Source organism: Cucurbita pepo, chromosome LG12 (assembly GCF_002806865.2).
Source record: "Cucurbita pepo subsp. pepo cultivar mu-cu-16 chromosome LG12, ASM280686v2, whole genome shotgun sequence".
Taxonomy (NCBI): domain Eukaryota; kingdom Viridiplantae; phylum Streptophyta; class Magnoliopsida; order Cucurbitales; family Cucurbitaceae; genus Cucurbita; species Cucurbita pepo.
This window is the reverse complement of record NC_036649.1, coordinates 6,966,299-6,988,382: the sequence shown is the minus strand read 5'-3', so window position 1 is coordinate 6,988,382 and position 22,084 is coordinate 6,966,299. Positions and strand designations below refer to the sequence as shown.

At 35.8% G+C, this 22,084-nt stretch overlaps 3 protein-coding genes and 4 non-coding genes across 12 annotated transcripts; 1 reads left to right on the top strand and 6 right to left on the bottom strand.

The window, feature by feature from the left end:
• Positions 1–1,267: 1,267 nt before the first annotated feature.
• Positions 1,268–2,058, top strand: LOC111806560 (ethylene-responsive transcription factor ERF003-like). The gene is made up of 2 exons (XM_023691928.1): positions 1,268–1,425; positions 1,518–2,058. Exons 1-2 carry the CDS (start codon positions 1,343–1,345, stop codon positions 1,984–1,986), a joined length of 552 nt encoding a protein of 183 aa, XP_023547696.1. The 5' UTR covers positions 1,268–1,342; the 3' UTR covers positions 1,987–2,058.
• Positions 2,059–5,440: 3,382 nt separating this feature from the next.
• Positions 5,441–8,277, bottom strand: LOC111806559 (probable receptor-like protein kinase At1g80640). 2 transcript variants are annotated; one of them, XM_023691926.1, is made up of 10 exons: positions 8,059–8,277; positions 7,409–7,579; positions 7,067–7,317; positions 6,843–6,975; positions 6,698–6,761; positions 6,511–6,607; positions 6,325–6,424; positions 6,069–6,187; positions 5,891–5,980; positions 5,441–5,809 (listed from the first exon to the last, which is right to left on the bottom strand). In XM_023691926.1, the coding sequence occupies exons 1-10, from the start codon at positions 8,237–8,239 to the stop codon at positions 5,648–5,650; spliced, it is 1,368 nt and encodes a 455-aa protein (XP_023547694.1). In that variant the 5' UTR covers positions 8,240–8,277; the 3' UTR covers positions 5,441–5,647. The 2 variants fall into 2 exon arrangements, with proteins under 2 accessions (XP_023547694.1, XP_023547695.1); XM_023691927.1 differs by having other exon boundaries at positions 7,409–7,570; positions 8,059–8,273.
• Positions 8,278–12,318: 4,041 nt separating this feature from the next.
• LOC111807180 (F-box/LRR-repeat protein 4-like) lies at positions 12,319–19,430 on the bottom strand. Of its 5 annotated transcripts, none has more exons than XM_023692776.1 (5): positions 18,747–19,430; positions 14,430–14,483; positions 14,260–14,325; positions 14,111–14,179; positions 12,319–12,912 (listed from the first exon to the last, which is right to left on the bottom strand). In XM_023692776.1, exons 1-5 carry the CDS (start codon positions 19,299–19,301, stop codon positions 12,634–12,636), a joined length of 1,023 nt encoding a protein of 340 aa, XP_023548544.1. In that variant the 5' UTR covers positions 19,302–19,430; the 3' UTR covers positions 12,319–12,633. The 5 variants fall into 5 exon arrangements, with proteins under 5 accessions (XP_023548544.1, XP_023548545.1, XP_023548546.1 ...); XM_023692777.1 differs by having other exon boundaries at positions 14,260–14,322; XM_023692778.1 differs by lacking the exon at positions 18,747–19,430 and adding an exon at positions 15,825–16,271.
• Positions 19,431–20,354: 924 nt separating this feature from the next.
• TRNAQ-UUG lies at positions 20,355–20,426 on the bottom strand. The gene has a single exon. It is a non-coding gene; the product is annotated as a tRNA-Gln (tRNA).
• Positions 20,427–20,570: 144 nt separating this feature from the next.
• Positions 20,571–20,642, bottom strand: TRNAQ-UUG. Its single transcript has one exon. It is a non-coding gene; the product is annotated as a tRNA-Gln (tRNA).
• A 434-nt stretch (positions 20,643–21,076) lies between these two features.
• TRNAQ-UUG lies at positions 21,077–21,148 on the bottom strand. The gene has a single exon. It is a non-coding gene; the product is annotated as a tRNA-Gln (tRNA).
• Positions 21,149–21,292: 144 nt separating this feature from the next.
• Positions 21,293–21,364, bottom strand: TRNAQ-UUG. The gene has a single exon. It is a non-coding gene; the product is annotated as a tRNA-Gln (tRNA).
• Between the last annotated feature and the right edge of the window lie 720 nt (positions 21,365–22,084).

Here is a 22,084-nt window from a genome sequence, read left to right as displayed (position 1 = left end):
TCTTAACCTTTCCTTATTGCAATGTTTCAGGCAATAACAAACAAAAAACACCTTATTTTCATAGATTCTTCCTATTTTTCTTCTCAAAATTCTAACTTTTATCGCAACATAGCTACCGTCTTTGACTCGATCTTATTCATTATTTCAAAATGCATATATTTTGAGAGAATTTATAACATCTCAAGTTCACCGCCAGACCCTATGAAGCTTCATTGTTCCTTGGGATTGGCTTGGGGCCTTTCCTGCACAGCTTAGTTGGAGAGCGAAGAAGGCCCCCTTCCGAGAGGCCCGAGCCATTAGTGAGATACCACTCTGGAAGAGCTAGAATTCTAACCTTGTGTCAGGACCTACGGGCCAAGGGACAGTCTCAGGTAGACAGTTTCTATGGGGCGTAGATATTGTCCTCTTTAGTATGTCCTTGAAAAACACGTCTATCAGGGAGAGATTTACACACCCTTTATGCATAACTACTTAACAGGTGGATTCACTGCAAATACTAACTTAGCTCATTATTGCTGAGATAATGGTCTACTTCTTCACATTCACTTTGCAATGCATGCCATTATTGATAGACAGAAGAATCCTGGTATGCACTTCCGTGTACTAGCTAAAGCCTTACGTCTGTTTGGTGGAGGTCATATTCACGCTGGTACCATAGCAAGTAAACTTGAAGGGGAATGAGACATCACTTTGAGTTTTGTTGATTTACTACGTGATGATTTTGTTGTAAAAGATCAAAGCCACGGTATTTATTTCACTCAAGATTGGGTTTCTTTACTAGGTGTTCTGTCGGTGGCTTCTAATGGTATTCACGTTTGGCATATACCTGCTCTAACCGAGATTTTTGGAGATGATTCTGTACTATAATTCGTAGATTACACATCCTTATAAAGAATGTTTCATTCTTCTCCTCAACTGATGTGGGATCTTACAGAATTTGTGACATGTGAGTAGAGAAAGAATACATGAATGAACTGAGATCACAATGAACGAGACGGGTTCTGAGAATAAAATGGTTAAAAAACTCTAAGATTAAGCGTATTTTACTTGAACCAATCTTATATCGAGTCGGGATTACGAAAAGATTAAAAGGGTTGAAAATTAAAAAAGGAAAGAAGGAAGAGGCCAAATATGAGGGACCCATTTTTAATGAAATTGAGAGACAAAAGGTTCCAAATAGAAATAAAAAAGGTGTCTATATATACTTCTCCTCTCTCCCTCCTATTACCCTATCACTCACTTTCTCTATTCCCATCACCAACCAAGCTCATACCTCTTCCGCCATTGGAGCACCTCTTCAAGCTTCTTCTTCTTCTTCTTCTTCTTCTCCGACGACCGATCCATGGCCCGACCTCAACAGCGCTATCGTGGTGTCCGACAACGACATTGGGGCTCTTGGGTCTCCGAAATTCGCCACCCTCTATTGTAATTCTCCTTCTTCTTCAATTTTCATAGAGAAAGCATTGAAATTTTTATATATTTTCAACTTGTTATGTTAAAAATCAAAACTTTTTCAGGAAGACAAGAATATGGTTGGGGACGTTCGAGACAGCCGAGGACGCAGCCCGAGCTTACGACGAGGCAGCACGGCTGATGTGCGGTCCAAAGGCACGAACCAACTTCCAATTCAATCCAAACGATCAACAATCGTCATCGTCATCGTCGTCTTCCTCCAAGCTTCTCTCCGCCGCGCTAATGGCGAAATTACACAAATGTCATTTAGCCTCACTACAAATCGCCAAAAAACACGCCGCCCATAAACAACACCCCGGATTCGAGCCCAACTACACCGTATACGGTGTCCCTCCCCCGAGCATTTCCCAAACCACCACCGACCGGTGGCGACAGGAAGAAACCCAAATAGAGACCAACAACGACAACAACAACATTCATCATCAACAATGCCTTCAACCACTTGAGGATGATGACATTGAACAAATGATACAAGAGCTATTAGACCTCGGATCATTCGAAATTATTACATGATTTTTACATTAATTTTCTCTAGATTTTATTAATATATTAATGTATATGATTAGATATATTATAGATTATATTTTGTCACGTTGTAGTAATATATGATTATGGATCATATGAAATATAATTTTCAAAGGGTTATTTGAAAGTTTGATAATTTAGAAATTAAAAAATTCATTAAAGAAGAGAAAAAGACAAAAAGTGGCAATCAAAGTCGAGAGATCCTCAGACCACAAATATTGGTTCAAGTTTTTTTTCTTCTTGTTTGTCTTCATGTCTTGTCTCTCTGTCTGTCTTTCCTTACTGCTTTTGAATCATGAAGTGATCACATTAATGGAGGAATCCAAGAAATATGAACACATGAACCCTAATTTTCCACTTCTTATGATCAACTTTACAGCTTTGCTTTGTTCTTTTTTTTTTTTTTTTTTTTNAAAAAAAAAAAAAAAGTCTATATTATGATGTTAAACGATGTTATTCTTGGCTTAGTTTAAAAAAAACGGACGTTACGATGTTCGGGATGCAAATATAGTTTCGACCCAGTTGACATAAAAGGTCGAGAATGAGATTTTTTTTTTTTTTTGATGCGACCCGAAACAAAATGTTGAAGAAGATCGTGTAATGATTGCTGAAAAGTGATCGTGGAAAAGAAAATTGATGGGTCGGGCAAGCAAAGCATATAATAAAGTGAAATTGTTTAAATTATAAATTTGGTCGAGAAATTTAAAATTTTGATCATAAAGTAAAAAGACTATAATTTGATAAAATCTCATAAATAGTCTCAATTATTGTGTCGTAATCTTTTATATTTAGTTGTATAGGTTAATTAATAGACCGGACAAAAAATCGCTTGGCTATAAAATAGATTCAATTTGATCTTGGGTCAATGTGATCTTGGGTCAATGTGATCTTGGGTCAATGTGTTTAGATACTAATTCTTCTTCATGTGGGCCTCGAACGTTTTGACTTTTCTTCATCTTCATCTTTAATTTTAAGTCGTAGACTGTCTCGTTTTTTCATCACCTGATGATCTGTTTAACACCCTAGATCCAAATCGCCATTTAAACCCAGACCCATAAAATTTATTCAACTCGTCTTTTCTATCGAATAAGCTAAACACAAAAAGACTATTTCATTGACACATAAACCGTTAACTACTAAAATACTCAATTCGTGAGTGGTTTCAGTGTGAGATTCAACATCTCAATTAGAAAGAAGAACGAAACATTTCTTATACGAGTGTATTAGTCTAGAAGGACAACCTCAAAGAGAACAATATCCAACCAGCGGTGAACTTGATCTGTTACACATACCCGACCAAAACGTTTTGATTTGAAAAACTAATAAAAAAAAAAAAAAAAAAAANAAATGCACTTTATGGATTACTTTTGAAAGGGTAGGAATGTATGAATTGAGTGAGAAATGATGATGCTTGAGAAACAAGTTCCAACAACTTAGGACCCACATGTTTGTCTTTTTTAACCTTTGAAAAAACAAACAAACAAAAAAACATGTGATCTTGTCTTCTATTTGCATTTGGGTTCATGACTATGTTTGGATTATGTTATGTCATTTCCTTTAATTAATTAATAATTTCATCAAAATTTCCCTATAACATAATCATTACTATAGATTTATTCCCCAATTAATTCAATTATTTTCCCAATTTTGCATGCATGCCCATGTTACCTAATATGCTCTTCACTTCAATCATGGAGCTTTAGACACATACATGTCTCATTAGTTGGAGTAATCATGATTTATTATCATAATCTAATTTTAGCCGCCTTACAAAATTGTGTTTTAATATAATAATCAAAATTTCATGTTTTTTTTAATATATTTTTTTAAAAAGGTAAATTCATCCATTGTTATCCAATAATAGGGTCCACATGTTTTTCAAATATGCATGAATCTGAACTCAACTGGCTTTTTCATTGGGAAAAAGGAGCCATTTTGAAAATATCTTGTCTTTATCTGTTCTGTAGAGATGTTCAAATAATTCGAGAATCTGACCAATCTAGATTATCCGATCTAAATCATAAAAATTGGGTTGAATTAAATTTTTTTCCGTTTATATTTGAGTTTCTGAAAAAAAAAAAAAAAATTGAAAATTTGGGTCGATTTGGAGTTAGACATTTTTTGGTTAGGTCAATTGGACGGGTCGTAATGCGATAGAAGGGTTAGCCATACCTTCACATGGGCACCCATGATATCCAAATACATAGCCACCACAACCACATGCCTTCTACCCCTTCTTCCCCTTTGGATCCACATGTTCTCTATAAACACAATCCAAATCAATCTCTCTCTCATCCAATCCCATAAAAATTAACTAAATATAATTTTTTTTTTAAATAATAACGATAAACTTCTAGAATGTTTAATCGATCTTTAAACTTAATTTTACGGGATCGTTTAAATTTTCAATTTTGTAATAAATTCTTGAAAATTTTTAAATTCTTAAAAATTAATTGATTTATTATATAATTTTGAATTATACGCGTAATAAAATCTTAAACTCGGTAGCAAAAGATTTTGGTTATTGATATCAAATAAGAGAATATACGAAAGATATGTATATCAATGATACCATCAATAATAGACGTATCAAATACGACAATATCTATAATTATATTCTTTATATTAAAAGTTGAATAAATATATAATTTTAAAAGTTTAAAAACTAAATAGAAAATTTGTAATTTAATTTTTTTTTTTTTTTACTAAAAGTGTTGGGCCGTAGCAAGTAGCAAAAGGCCCATTAACTTCAGCCAAGTTGAGACACAACTTTGAAAATCATTTGTTTATTTATTTATTTTTTTTCCCAAATAGTTGGATAAAAATACGCGTGTACACGGGTTGGGGTTGGATTAGTTGAGTAAATCCGTTAAAAAAATTTAAAATTTTAGATTGGTTGGATTGTTAACTCGAGCAACTCGAATAGAGCTTGTAACCCAACTTAACCTTAGTTATCGAGTCGTTACATTAATAATTTAAAATTTCATAAAACTCAAATATTAGACATTCACAAGTCACAACGCATCACTAACATCTATTACAAACATTAAATATTCTTAATCTTCGTCTTAACAATAAGATAGGATTGAGTTGAGTTAAGGTTTAAGATAAGATTAAGTTGAGTTGTAACTCTATTTTCAAGTTGGTTGGATTGACTCAATCAATAAAATGTCAACCCCAGATTGACTCAATCAATAAAATGTCAACCCCAGATGTCAACCCGACCTGACTTTTTATCTTTAAAAAATTCAACTAAAATAAATTTACCTTCCTATATATAATTTACCTTCATAAATATATTATTTACAAATATAAAAATTTTCATTTTTACTAAACTTTCAATTCAACTAAATCTAATTTTAATTATATTAATTAACAATTTAAACTTTATTATATATATATATATATATATATATATATATTTGAATTTATAGGTGGTAAGAATGCAAGAGAGCTGCGTCCTCCCAAAATAAATATTTTCATTTGTAAATATTACAAAGACAACATCTGATCAACATAAATCAGAGTTACATAAATGACAAACAAGAAACTGTCTTGTAACGACGACACGAAATCGAATCTTCCCTTTTCGACCCGTGTACTATGTCACTGAACTAAGCGATGAATTCATTCAGTTTCCTCCAATCATTTACCGGGTCGATGAATGCATTTTTGGATGCAGAGGTTCTGTAATTCTTAGAGATCCTCCAAGCTCTACCGGTACGAGAGGGATGAGGGAATGTAGAACGTCGGTTACTAACGGTCGATAGCTCGGTTCTGATTGTACACATAACACTGCTACAGCAGCAACCTGTTTCAATTTACAGAGCGACTAAGAATGGCTTGAAAAAAACATTAACTGATTGACATAAGAATAAAGCAATTGACAAACTTGGTATAAGTGCTTCAAATCCATCGTGTCCTTTATCACGGGATCGACAATTTTCGGTAGCTTAGATCTGTCGCTGAGCTGCGGGATCGCCTACATTTCGTTCGATGAGATAGTTCAAGAAGCTGATTGCAATTGATATAAGAGAAAAACTGGTGGGGGAAAGAAAAATGTGAGCTACCCATGAAACTAGAGATTGGGAATGAGTCGGTCCCGTCTTCTCGACAGGCTTTTTCCCTGTTAGAAGCTCGAGAAGAACAACGCCAAAAGCATACACATCGCTCTTATCGGTTAGTTTACCTGGACATAGTTTTCGTATCAGAAAGTTCGTACTCAAAACGAATAACAAACTCGAGTTGCTATGGTACCAACATCGAAATGTGTCAATCTTAGTGTCTAAAAACGTCGATAATGAGCGACATCATAATCTTGCATACCGTCTAAAAGGTATTCCGGGGCGACATAACCCAACGTTCCCGAGAGCTTTATGTTTTTGTTTTGAGCTCCCAAGTTGACAACAAGGCCAAAGTCAGAGAGCTGAATCAAGAACACTGATTGAATGAGAAACCTCATGGAAGTTTTAACTAAACTGGGAAATTCACTGGTGGTGTGGAAGATCATACCTTGGCGTTAAAGTCCGAATCGAGAAGGATATTCGACGATTTCAAATCCCGATGAACGACAGGAGGATTTCGATGCTCGTGAAGATATTCCAATCCTCTAATAATTTAAGAAACAATGATTCTACGATGCATGTCGATACCGAGAAACGAAAGAGCAAGAGCAATCTATTTGAACGAATGGAATTACCTTGCAACATCGACAGCAATCTTCATCCGGAGATGCCAAGTTAAAGCCGATCCACGAGAAGGTCCTAAGAGATCGAAACAATAAAAAGTGTGAGCTCGAAAATTCTCCGTTTACACCAACAAAAAAGAAAGAACGAAACTCATACCGTGTAACTGAGACTCCAAAGATCCATTATGCATCATCTCGTAAACGAGAAACCGTGTTTCGCCATGAATGCAATGTCCCAAGAGTTTGATTACATTTTGATGTCGAATTTTACACAACCAGCTCAACTCATTCTACCAAATTATAAACGAAACACTTCAAGAAGGAATTCACAGACAAGAACACGTAAAGCTACGAAATAATTAGAGCATTCGATCGATTAACCTCGAATTCTCTTTCAGCATCCGCTCCTCCATTATCGATTCTCTTCACAGCTGCCAGCAATTTATCATTGAAGCAAGCTTTGTAAACATGTCCTGAACCACCATGGCCCAAGACATTGTTTTTGCTGAAGCTATCAGTAGCAGCTTCCAACAGTTTATAGTCGAACGTCGAAACCGAACCTTTAAAGTTAGCTAACCTCAGTGAGTTAAACCTGGATATGATCGGATTTAACGTCACCCCTTTCGAACCCTCTTCGAATCGACAAAGAGAAACAGAGATCATAAGATAATGTACATTCATACTAATTAGAAAGCAACAAAAAGAGTTCAAATGGGAAAATACCCGAATTCTTTCGACATTTTTCATCATCAAGATTCGACGTTTTTCGACGATATATCCAAAAACACAAAAGGAACAGCAGTATAGCTCCAAGAAGTGTGGAAGAAACAACCAAAGCTACAAGAATTCTCTTGTTCAAATCTTGGTGATGAACTACTCTAACATCTGCAGCTCCTGTGTGTTAACAAAATGAGTTGGAACAGCACATATATAGCTACAATGAAGAGAGAAAGAAAGCGAAAAAAAAAGAAAAAAAACATAAAACACTGAAATGGGACAAACAATTGGGTTTTAAAGACATTAGGGACCAGCAAGAACACAAGGAGTTAAAACCTCTTCACTTTATAGCAGCATCTATGTTTCTTGTCCTAGAATTTTTTGACCTTTTCTTCTTGTTACTGTCTTGAAATTGAAAACCCACAAACATCTCATCCCATACCCCATGAATAACCCCATGAATAACCCCATGAAAACTCACGAACGTTTCGAATTTCAGACAGAACACAGAGCAAAACTTAAGCCACCAAAAACCCAGCTGAGCAGAACAGAGCAGAACAGAACAGAACAGAACATGGAACAGAGAAACAGAGAAACAGAGAAACAGAACATGTAATAAAGAGAAACAAAGGCAAGAACAGAAGAGAAGCAGAAACCTGGGGATTGAGCTTCCATTTTGGCCACAATGAGAGGAATGGATTGGGGTCTGGTCCTAGAAATTGAAAACCCAGGGAGGTGTGTAGTGGCATCAATTATTGGGAACAAGGAAGAGGAAACCCACATGGGTAGTAAAATAGTGAGAAGATTCATAGCCCAACCTCCTAATCTCTCTCCCATTTGAACCCTCTTGTGTTCTTCACTCTCTCCACACAACAGACAAAGGACTGCTTCAGCTACACCAACAAACCACTTTTTCTTTATATTTTTTCCTTTAAAACTTCAAAAAAAGGGTAAATTTAGAAATAAGGAAAGAAATTTAGAAAGAAATTTGTGACAATTTCCGTCTAATACTCTCTTGTAAAATCCCACGTCAGTTGAAAAATAGTCCTTCCTTATAAAAATGTGAAAGAGGGTAGACTGTGAGATGCTACGTAGAAGAGAGGAACGACACATTCGATGAATTGTGAGATCTCTGGTGACGTAACATTCTTTATAAAAGTGTGGAAACCTCTCCATAACAGACAGAGGAACAAATCATTCATTTTATAAGAGTGTGGAAGCATCTGCAAAAATAAAAACAAATAAATGGAAAGTTCTAATTCGTTTTTAATCAACTTTATCTTTTTTTTTTTTTTTTTTTTTTTATTATTACAACTTTTTATAAGATTTACTGTTATTTTATATTCCAAAAATAAAAACAAATAAATGTATTTTGCATCATATTAAAATAATTACAAAAACATACTCTTACTTTTGCAAAAAAGGACTTCTTTTTTACTTAAATTATCATTTTTGCCCAGTATGGCTACAAATTAAGAAAAATGATACATAAATAATACTCTAATAATTTTTTAGAATTTTTTAAATTCTTTTTTCCCCCCAAGAAATTTACTAATTATAACTTAGCTTTTTTGGAGGGGTAAATAGTAATTAAGTGGAACCTAAATAATTAGCTTTTCAAATCCTCGTGTAATTATTGTCTACTAAAACCACAATCCATGCTCCAAAATAATACCCTAAAAAGCCAATTTTGTAGGTTAAAAAAGAAATTAAAAATATGTTGAACGTCTCGTAAAACTTTAATGGTAACTAATCGAATGAATTATTCTAAACTTTCATTCTAGGAAAAAGGATAGTTTTCCGCCCGAGACGCGTTCATTGACACTATCGTCTGGTGGTTTATGAATAAGATTAATTTAATTTATGAAATTAAAAAATATTTATTAATTTTTTTTAAATAATTATTTTAGTGTTATTTTTTAAAATTATTCAGCTTATGAAAAATATGGCCTCAATTATATATTAAAATATTATGGCATAAGTAATGTACAAATTAAATTAGATATAGTTTAAGTTAAAATAATTTTTTAAAAGATAACAAATTAAAATAAAGAATTCCAAGGGTTTAAAGATGAATTAATTATTTCCAAAAAAAATTATCTTTTTTATTATTATTTCTTTGTCGAGTATGGGTATTGAAAAAACAAAAAATAAAATAAATAAAAATAAACGATAATTATAATAATAATAATAATAAAAGGAAGAAAAAAAAAAAAAAAAAAAAAAAAAAAAAAAANAAAAAAAAAAAAAAACAACAAGAATCTCAAACTTCCTTCACTGACAGATACGCAGTGGGCTACCTGCTCCCACACAACCTTTTTTGTCTGGTTTTTATTTATTTATTTATTTATTTTTAATTTTCATTTATTTATTATATTATATTTTTTAAAGTTTCAATTTTTTTAATAATTTGAAATGAAATAATAATAATATTTATTAAAAAAAAAACACACATTTTTTTGGTCATTATTGAAAGAAAACATCCATGTGCTTACCTAAACAAACATTTCCAACTTTTCTTTTTATCCTTTTTGCTTCTGTCTTCGACCCTTGTTTTATGGATGTTTTTTTGTTCGGTCAAACATTTCAAACAATTTTGTTCGTTTGTGCAATCGTTCATAGTTTGATCCTGTAAGAGAACAGCTAGGTTGTTCTTGATCTTGGCTTTCTGGTTCGAGAGAATTGGTAGACCTCTCAGGCTAGATTCATTTTGTGGAGACAGAAGTTGATGAAGAGGTTCGATTGGCTTGTCTCCCTTGTCGTTCTAAGAGTTTTCCTATTGCCATTGTCTTAGTCTAGACTCCGATTTGGAAGTAATATTCTCACTCTTTTATAGTATGGTTTGTTGTGTTAGACAAGCTGTAGATGTATGATCGTATTAGCTACTACTATTTTGATGTCTTTAGATTGAGTCTCGAGACCATTTATTTTTCTCCCTCTTTAACTGAGCTATTTAGGGAGGACATACTCCTGTAGGGTGAGCATTTCTTCCGCGCATGAAATTTGACAGGATTCTCTACTTCAGTGCAGACAATCATTTGTACTATTTGGCGGGGGTGTAACTTTCATGTCCATAACGCTACCTTGCTCCTTTCCCAAGTGATTTGTTGGGCCGTTCAGACTATTGTCTATTGTTTGTTCGAGTTATGTTGTTAGGGTCTTTCAAGTGAGTTTAGTTATTTACTTTTGTCATCGACTCATACCTGTTGTGATCGTGGTTTGTTTACGATTAAGGGTTTTTTTTTTTTTAAAAAAAAAAATTTGAAAAAAAAAATTAATAATTTGATGAGGTTATTAGATGAATGAGTGGGGACAACTTTATATTTTGTCAAGAATCATAATTAAATTCATAATTCAATTGGAAAAAGATATACATGTAATTATTAAATGGCTAGGAGAAATGAATTGCAATAAATGTACACAAATTCTTTTTTTTTTCTTTTTTTTTTATTCATTTGACAATTAAATCCCCTTATTTATTACTTCAAATCTAAATAATTCCAATAATAATGATAAGAATATTATTATTATTATTATTTTAATGGACAAAATCTTTTCAACTAAAACTCTGACTCCAAAATTAACTTTTATTCAAATAAATAAATAAATAAATAAATAAATAAATAAATAAATATATATATATATATATATATATATATATATATATATAATTGTAGTAAAACAGGAATCTAGCCAAATAAAGTACAATAATTGACATCAAAATGACCCCACTGCTAGTCGGTGAGCGATTAAGTTCGAGAAACTTACATTTATATTTTTAGATTAAAGATTTAAATTCTAAATAAAAAATTATTCGAAAGTCAAATGTTTACGGTATCCACCTAGGTAAAATAAAATTAGGAGTGCTTGCTTGTACTGGTCGATAGATGAACTTGTAAACTAGACCGGATTTCCATGATCAAGATTGAGATATGAAAGGCTTCTTAAAGAATATAATATTGAATGATGGTTTCATAATACAAGATGGATCGCTATAGGTTGGTTGAGATTGTGGTTGCACAAGGAAAGGGTGGTGACTCGAAATGGGCCTAATTAAGTATTGATAGCCATTTTGCTAGACTTCTTGACCGTGTTGACATGTACCTTGATTGTTGTTTGGGATGTGAGTAAGGTCACAATCGCACTTTTCTTTGCAGTGGAATTTTACGATTGTACATTACTCACTCCCAACAGTGGGTGAGTCAAGCCAATTTGGGATCGAGTTGCCTACGATAAGGTAATGTATACTCAAGCCTTTGATCCTGTTTTGAGAAGAAGCTTTAGAAACCATGGGCAGAGAGATTTTTGAAAGATCAAAAGTAACGTTATATGACTACAACTAAAATGCAACACAACGACTTAAATAATATATAACTTTCTGGGTAGGGAGAATTTGATAACTAGTCACGTCCCTTTATAGTACATTTTGAGGTAATTCAATTCTAGTAGACCTAGACGTAATTTCATCGAACGATCATACAAAATCTAGATAGAAGGAGTTAACTACTAGCCGTGTCCCTTTAGTTGCTTCGGGTTTGGTTAAACATCTCAGTTTATATCAAAATATCTCTGTATTCCATTATTATTAGTCTATTTTTGTACAAGGTGTTTCATTAGTGCTTCTTTACTATTAGTGGAAATACACCAGACCAGTTGGGGAAAAGACATTTCTTCTATTAGTAATGAGTATTAACTTGAATAACTATGAGTATTAACTTGATTAACTATGAGTATTAACTTGATCAACTATGAGTATTAACTTCATCAACTATGAGTATCATTTGTGTGCAATACATCATCATGTTCATCCCCTTCATTTCAATGGCTACAGAAGAACGCAAGTGAAATTTCAAACTTTTGTTGGCCATTTGATCTCAATGGATCTTCCTCTGTTTGCATTTATCCAGTATTTACAGTGTTCATAATCAACCTCTTTTATATAATCAGATGCAGAAGCCTGTGAGTACATAATATAACTAAACAGCTAAAGGGGTTTCGAGGTCTCTACACGGTTCCCTTCTCGATCTTTTTCGGGTACTATAAAAAGGGAAAAAAAGATGTTATATGAATATGAAGCTGAGAAAATTGGTTTTGTAATTACAATTACAAGTAACTCGAGCCTATGACAGGGTTAGAATTTAGGAACTACATTGTTGTTGTTGTTGTCGTTGTCGATCTTTGTCCCTTTCAGTTAAGGTAGCTTAATATTTGTTCGTTTCGGTTGAATGTTCCTAGCTCATTCGGTACAAGGCCTCGGCACCAGAATCGTCCTGAAAAGGCAAATTAAGATCGGGTAATAAACGAACAGTCCCTAAAGTTCCCATCTCCTGCAGTTTGCAAGAAACGTTTGGCAGTGTTAATTGGTAAGAAGCATCGACGCCGTTGCAACCGAATGCAGCGACTCCGATGGGTGTAGTGTTGCATATAGATCTCGGTAGCTTCTGCAGTTGCGGTTGGTCGGAATTTTCCTTGTCTGGAACGGTCGACCCTTGCTGTAATTCGAGTTCAAGCTGTAGAATTTCAAAAAGAACAACTTAGCTTCTGCAACACATTATCAGGCTATTCTCTATTCATCAGAACAGCATTCTAGTTATTAAGATCAGTTAAGCTTTGAATGTAAAATGATGTCATAAGTTTTCTAGCTCTCAGCTCGAGCGACCTTTCGACGCTACGAAGTTCATCTGTTGCCAAAACCGCACTGAATCAGAACAACTTCCTTTGGCTTCTCTTCTTGCTCGTTATCTTAGAATCAACCTCGAGCTTTGTTATGATGAACAACATCTTTTCGAAAACTAAATTCGTGAGATCCGAAGCATTCTTTATAAAAGTGTGAAAACCTCTCCCTAGCAGACGCATTTTAAAATCCTGAGGGGAAGCCTAGAAAGAACCCAAAGAGAACAATATCAACCCAAACTCACTGCTAGCAGATATTGTGTTATTTGGAATTAACTTTTTGAGTTTTCCCTCAAGGTTTTTAAAACGTGTCTAATAGGGAGAGGTTGGGGAGGTTCCACATCCTTATAAAGAATGTTTCATTTTCCTCCCCAACCAATGCGAGATCTCACAATCCACCCCCCTTCAAGCCCCAACGTCCTTGCTAGCACTCGCCTTCTCTAATCAATGTGGGACCCCTCAATCCACCCCCCTTCAGGCCCCAGCATCCTCACGGGTACACTGCCTCATGTCCACCCCCTTTCATGGCAACCTCCTTGTTGGCATACCGTCTTGTGTCCACCCCCTTTCGTGGCTAAACCTCCTTGTTGGCACACCGCCTCGTGTCCACCCCCCTTCATGACTCAGCCTCCTCGCTGGCACATCGCCTGGTGTCTGACTCTGATACCATTTGTAACAGCCCAAGCCCAAGCCCACCGTCCTCTTTGAGCTTTCCCTTTAGGACTTCCTCTCAAGGTTTTTAAAACACGTCTTCTAGGGAGAGGTTTCCACACCCTTATAAAGAAGGCTTCGTTCCCGTTCCCCTCTCCAACCATTGAATCGAATCTCTCTACTTGATGCAAACATCAGCAGAAAAGGACATAATAAAAAGGGCAAAAGCAAGAGAAAAAAACAGCAGCTTTTCAGTCATAATTTGCAGCAGATAAAAGAAGTAAATGCAAGTTTCCCAATAGCATTCAATAAAGAGAGAAACCCTTGAACGACCGAGTTAAGAACACATATTCAAAGCAAGAACACCCCAAGACGAAGATTCACCTTCATTTTCTTCAAGCTTCCATTAATCTCCCTCTGTTTTTCCACAGTGACCCGCAAGGTAGCCAAGGCCTGTGCTTATAAAAGGAAACAACTTAAGCAAGAAGGCCACGAAGATGAACAAGTTTCATGTTCATACAACAAAAACATACATCATTCAAGCTTCTCCTTTCCTTTAATAGCAGAGCCTCCTCCTCTTTAAGCTCTCCCAGTGTCTGCTATCCACCATGAACGCAGTTAAAGCTAATATGGATATTATATGGCCCATGAAGCTCCCAAAAAGGAAGGAATAGAACAAAGAAAGAAAGAATAAAAATGGTACCTTTTTCTTTCTTGGCCTCTTCATTGTTCCAACTACTTCACTCTTACAACCAATCTGCACACCATTCATTACCCACCCATCGCTTAGTTTTCCAACAATTATAATCCAAATTACTAATCATATCCACTAATACAACCAAATCAAGAACTAACCCATTTCAAAAGTTTGATTCTTTTAAGGTAAAATGCGTTTGTTAGGGAGAGATTTTCACACACCCTTGTAAGGAATGCTTTGTTCCCCTCTCCAACCGAGGCGTCTTTAGTGGCACCCGGCTCAGTGTTTGGCTCTAATACCATTCGTAACACCACTAGCCCACCGTAAGTAGATATTATCTATTTGGCCGGTTTAGTATGGTTTTTAGGGGATGTCACAAATGCCCATTCCCCCACACCCAACGCACACGAAGTAAACCAAGTGGCTATCAGCCAGAATCAAGCACTGAGTGACAAAACCAGACAAGGGTGGTTCACCAAAACCGAGCAGTGTGGTCTCAAAGAACATTGTTGTACAATTTTCCGGACACAGATTTATGTTTCATAAGAAGGGGGGAAAGTTTAGGATCACAGGCTGTCTTATGGGAATCTGTTCTCTGTAAGCCATTAAAAAGCAGAGGTTTTGTCTGATTGGGGGAAAGGAAGGGTAGAGATGAAGCAAATCTAGTAAGGTAAAGGTGCAACTGACCGCACTGAATCATTTATTGGGGTATAATTTTCATAAGCCAACACATAAAAAAGGGCACAACCACCAACACCATTTGCACACAGACTTCGTTGCCACGGAAACACGCCACCGATAAAGAGGGGCCCTTTCGGCTTTCGAGGTGAAATGACGAAAATGACCCTTGTGGTGGAGTCTAGGGTTTGACTATTATTTTGGAGGATAATCCATATTCCAGGTGGAGTTATTGGGGCCAATGCCAATGCCAATGCCAATGGGTTTGACTCTTTACACTGGTTTTGTGTAACTCGTTAAATTACCAAAATGCCCCTTTTAGACTACCACCCACTCTCTTTTGGACCCATTTGCTGCGTCCAACAAAGGTCATCCATTTGGAGAAACGGGGAAATGGGTCGTCTCATTACATCATTGTCCGAAATGGGTATTAGGGCAAATTTTAAAAAGTGGCCGGAAAATTAGCCGATTCCGGCGGTGGAAAAGAGGGGTAGATCCGTAATTTCGAAAAGGGGAATAATTAGAAGTATGAAGAAAGAGTGGAGTGGGGGCAAAAATCTGACAAGTCGCCGACGGAAGAACGAAAAAAGAAATGTGAGAAAACGTAGGGGCACTTTCGTCATTTCCCATGTACTCACTGAGTTTTCAGAAAAAGAGAAGAAGAAGAAGAAGAAGAAGAAGAAGAAGAACATCAAACAAAACAAAAACCGAAACGAACAGAACCTTAGATCTTGCGGCGTCGGATGCGTCGACGAATCCGCCGCTAATAGAGGTAGCGCCACCGCCACCGCCGCCGCCGCTGCTCCAAGTGAGAGGAGTGGTGGGACTAGCTCTTGCGGCGGCATCAGAGTTCTTACCGGCAGAATCGGAGGCATGGCGAGTAAGAATGGACTTGGAACGAGGCTGACGGACAGACCAGTCAAGGCGGAGAGGGGGAAAGAGAGGATTTAGAGGGGGAGGGCGGTTGAGACGAAGAAGTAAGTCGACGACAAGAGAGTCATCGGAGAGGGCAACGTTGACCCATTCCTCGTCGGACATGGTGGAAATAGCGGCGGCGATGAAGAGAGAGAGAGAGAAGGAGAGAGAGAGAGGCTCGGTGGCGGAAGAAGAAGAAGAAGAAGTAGGAAAAAAGTGGGTAAAGGGGATAGAGGGAGGTTTATATAGATAGATGGGGCCATGTTTGGGACTGGATGCTCTCCCCTTCCCTTCATTACTTCTCCTCATCTACTCTCCCCTTCCAAAACGTGCTAATCACTCCACTCTTGCCCCCTCCATCCACATTATGGGTGTTAAGACTTCGTCACGTACCAAGCGCGTGACTTCAATCTTTTTTTACACGTGCGACTGACCCCTGTCCTTCACTTTTGTCTTCATTTACTATCCTACCCTTGCTTCAATCCTACGGCTGCTTCCACTACTCTACTCTCGAATGTGAATTTAATTGCAATTTATTATTTTCCTTTTTTAAATTTGGGGTTTTTCATTTTATTTCTCGTCCATTTTCCATTTATACTTGAAGAAATAATTTATTTCAAAATCATTCTGCATTCTATTTATCGAATTTTATTCATTTAAAACCTAATCCAATTTCCAAACCACTTACAAAATCAATAATTAAATGAGTAATTCTAATTTTAATTTTAATTTTAAAGTTGTTATAAAAATAATTTTAGCTATTTTAAAAACAATTTTTCATTTGCAACAGATATATTTGAATGGACTATCAATATATAAGCATACAAATCATTATTCACAATCCATGATTTTGTAGTGAAGGAAAAATCACTATACATAGGTGAGATTTAGAGATTTTGTTGAGATCCGATATTCAAACTTACTCAAGACGACTCTAAGAGAGGACTTGAGATATGGTATTGTAGTCGAGATTAAAGATTTGAATGATGATGAAAGAGAACTTATAGCGGGAAGGAAGTAATAAACTCCCACCACTATTCTAAGAGAGGACTTGAGCTATGGCACTCGAGAGAACTTATAGCGGTGAGGAAGTAATAAACTGACCCAAGACTATTCTAAGAGAGGACTTGAGCTATGACAGTTGAGATTAGAGATTCGAATGATGAACGAGGATTTATAGCGGGAAGGAAGTAATAAACTTACCCAAGACTACTCTAAGAGAGGACTTTAGCTATGGCACTCAGAGATTAGAGATTTGAATGATGAACAATAGAACTTATAGCAGTAAGGAAGTAATAAACTGACCCAAGAATATTCCAAGAGAGGACTTGAGCTATGGCACTCGAGACTAGAGATTTGAATGATGATGAACAAGAACTTATAGCGGGAAGGAAGTAATAAACTTAGAGAGGACTTGAGCTACGACACTCAGAGATTTGAATGATTTGAATCACCAACCACGGTTGATGAACTCGAAAGAAAAAAAATGAACGGGAAGTTGAGCTAGAGCAGGAAGTAATAAAGCTTACAGAGACAATTCTACGAGAGGCCCTTTAGATCCAGCGAAAACCCATCAGCGTGGACCAGACATCCATGGCGCAAGAAAAGGCTCCTTTGATTAGCAGTAGGAAAGATAAAATTGGGAGGAATTATCTCCCTCAGAGATCGCCTCGAGAAAACCATCCATGGAATAACACTGCAATCAATTTCACAGCAATCCCACAAGCTAATTTCCCTCAATCCTCTGCAATTTCGCACCACCTCCTTCACCCCTTCTGCCGTCACTTTCAAGCATCCCAACAAGTCCAAATGGATCAAAGAAGGGCATCTGCTTCCAATCATTGCTAATGTTGAATCCTCAATACCTAATCTCTGTAATTTCAGTGCCTCCATTGATGGAAGTTCACAGTTCATCACCAAATTCTTGATTCCCGTACAATAATTCACTTCCAAATGCCTTATTTTGGGGCATGCCGTTAAGACATCTCCAATGCCTTCATCGGTGATTGCTGCACAGTGGTTCATTTTCAACAGCTCCAAATTTGGAAAAATGGAAGCAATTTTTCCCACACCATCATTGCACAAATTCTTGTTCCCAGATAGATCCAGAGATATAAGTTTAGGGTTGACAAAATCTTTTGGGTGGCCTTCTTCTTTCTGGAGATTTACAATCTTCATTTCTATATCAGTTAAAGCAGGGCAGTTTCTTGCCAGGATGAACAAGGATGAACATGACAGATTTGAGCAATTGCTGAGGTTTATCAATTTCACTAGCGGGAGGAATTCTGATAACTCTTTCACAGATTCATCAGTCAAGAAATTGGCGGCTTCAAGATCCAACCATTCAATCAGAGGATTTTTATTCAATAGAAACGAAATTCCAGAAAACGAGAAGTCATGGCAATGGGAAAGAACGAGTTTCTTTAATGGCGAACATGAATTTGCTAATGAATTCAGCAACTGATCCGAAATAATTGACTCCGAAAGATCAATAGAATTTAGATTTTTCATAGAAAGAAACGAATCGATAAGATCTGAATTTAGAGAGGGAATCCCTATCCAATTTGCGGAGAGTGAACTCAAATTAGGGTTCTGGCGCAGGGCCTTGGCAATACCTGATTGAGTGATCAAATCGCAATCACAAATTGCTATTTCCCTAAGCCACACACATTTCGTTGATAAATCTATAAGCGACTTATCAGTAACGAGAGAATTTCCTGAGAGATTTACCTTGCGAAGTCGCGGCAGGCCCTGAATCAAAGCGAAAATCCCCGAATCCGTAATATCACTATAACAACTGGGAGCGAGAGGATTCATAGGATAGCTAATATCGAGATCTTCAAGATTCGGAAACAACTTAGCGATTTCAACCAGATCGTCGTCAGTCAGAACCCCAAGCTTCGAGCACAGCAAAACCCTCAAATTCCGCATTGTCGAGCCAAGGAAGTTCATACCAGAAACCGGAAATCTCGCCTGATTAGTGATATCCAGCGATTCAATATCCAATCCAGATCCCGCAATCCTAATGAGCAAGTCATCAGGTACGCCCTTGAAATTTCTAAGATCAATCCGTTTGAGTTGCCGGAATCTAGAGAATATCCGGGACATCGCCGGAATAGTTAATTCGGAGATTCTGAGGGTAGTGCGAAGCGTGTTGGTGATGGATAAGAATTGTTTGCAGACCAGAGATAGGGATTCGAAATGGTGGCTGTGACGGCGTTGGAGGAGGAAACTGAAGATCATTTCCCAGCATTCTTCCGGCAAATATGGGAAATTCTCTTCCATGTTCACCTTTCCCTTCACGATTCCTTCAAATTGGACGAACAATTTCGAGAGCAAATCAGCGAAGAAATATATAATGGATCATTCTTCCAAGAAATTGAAACCACCAGGCTTTGAGGGCACCACCGTTAATCCCACGATCTTCCTTTTATATCCCTCGGATCAAATCATTTTAAAATAAAAATTTTAAATTTTCATAATTAAAATTTAAAATGTTTTTTTTAGCCAAAGATGGGCCGCTAGTTATCTGTTGGATCAATTTGGGCCTAAAACCAGTCATGTCGGCCCATTTCAATTTGTTGATAGTAGCCCGCATGTCATTTTCTTTTATTTTCAATTCGATATTTTACCAAATATAAAAATATAAATATAAATATAAATAAAATAACATCACTTTAAACAAGTTTTAAAAAATTCCCACTGGACAAAACCCGTTTATTAATATATTTTTAAAGGGTATATTCGGAACATTTTTTATAATTCGAAATTATTTTAAAAATAAAATATTAACAATTTTTGTGTAAGAATATTTATGAGATTTTTAAATGAAGAAAAGGAAATGAATGAATATTAAAAAATAATAATAAATAAAAAAGAGAGGGAATTATGGGGATAAAATCAAATCAAATGTCAATTCTAGCCCTAGGCTGCTTAGAGGAATGAAAATGAAGCTAGTTATCCATGCATGGATTCTGCTGTCCCTTTTTGTCCCTTTCTTTTCACATCCCTCATTTCTTACTTACTGGATCCCATTAAATTATTTAATTTTAATTAATTCATTTTAAAAGCTAAGTTATTTAATATTTTTTTAATTATATATATATATATATATATATATATATATATAAGGGTTAAGGAAGCGTACAAGAAATAGCGATGGGGGATGAGTGAAACCCTAATTTTATGAGACACTGACTTTGAAATGATTTCTATTGGATTTCCAACAAAACTCCACTTTGCTTCAACTTTCAAATTACTATTAATTTTTTTCCCTTTTAAAGTAATTACTTTTTAACATTAAAATTTAAATAAATAAATAAATAAATAAGTAAAATGAGGTCCTACCGGGAGTTGAACCCAGGTCGCTGGATTCAAAGTCCAGAGTGCTAACCACTACACCATAGAACCAATTGATCATTTAGATTTTTGTATGTTAGTCCTGTTTGACAAATTAATATTAACTTTATAGATCAAGTAAGGTTAGCATTCACAAAAGGCAAGTAGTCCAAATCCATGTAAGTCGCTAGATTCACAATCTAGAGAGGTTCATTGAGGTCCTATTGGGAGTTGAACCAAGGTCGTTGGATTCAAAGTCCAGAGTGCTAACCACTACACCATAGAACCANCAAATGTCAATTCTAGCCCTAGGCTGCTTAGAGGAATGAAAATGAAGCTAGTTATCCATGCATGGATTCTGCTGTCCCTTTTTGTCCCTTTCTTTTCACATCCCTCATTTCTTACTTACTGGATCCCATTAAATTATTTAATTTTAATTAATTCATTTTAAAAGCTAAGTTATTTAATATTTTTTTAATTATATATATATATATATATATATATATATATATAAGGGTTAAGGAAGCGTACAAGAAATAGCGATGGGGGATGAGTGAAACCCTAATTTTATGAGACACTGACTTTGAAATGATTTCTATTGGATTTCCAACAAAACTCCACTTTGCTTCAACTTTCAAATTACTATTAATTTTTTTCCCTTTTAAAGTAATTACTTTTTAACATTAAAATTTAAATAAATAAATAAATAAATAAGTAAAATGAGGTCCTACCGGGAGTTGAACCCAGGTCGCTGGATTCAAAGTCCAGAGTGCTAACCACTACACCATAGAACCAATTGATCATTTAGATTTTTGTATGTTAGTCCTGTTTGACAAATTAATATTAACTTTATAGATCAAGTAAGGTTAGCATTCACAAAAGGCAAGTAGTCCAAATCCATGTAAGTCGCTAGATTCACAATCTAGAGAGGTTCATTGAGGTCCTATTGGGAGTTGAACCAAGGTCGTTGGATTCAAAGTCCAGAGTGCTAACCACTACACCATAGAACCACTTTATAATTTAATTGTTTGCTCGGTTTCATGTTTTATGTTAATCGAGACATGCTTGACAAATTAATATTGACTTTTAAAGTTGAATTAAGGATGAGATAAGAAGAGAGGTTGTAGAGGTTGTACACCGAGAGTTCAACTCAGGTCACTAGATTCAAAGTCTAGAGTGCTAACCACTGGACCATAAAACCAATCGAGCACCTTTCAAGAGTCACACATGAGTCAAACTCAGGTCACTGAATTCAAAGTCTAAAGTACTAACCACTGCACCATAGAACCACTTATTCATTTGAATTTTTGTATGCAATTGAGACATGCTCGACAGATTAGTATTAACTTTATCATAGAACAAATGAGGATGAGATAAAGAGAGAGGTAAGGGAGTAAACCCTATTCAAAGTCCAGAGCTAACCACTAACAAACCCACTTAAAGAGACAGACCTAGATTTAGCGTAGTATTAACTTTATAGATCAAGTAAAGGTAGAATAAGGCGAAGGTCCTAACTAGAGTCGATTAATATTAAATTTAAAAACTAAATTCAAAATTAGGTAAGAAGGGAGAGAAGACCCACAGGAGTCAAAACCGAGTCTAAGTCTAGAGGCTAGCCACTTATCGGTATGACTCGACAAATAAATTACCTGAATTTAAAATCTAAAGTACTAACCTCTAAATCACATAACCTTCATTGTATTTAACTTTTTTCAATTTCTTCGTGTTTA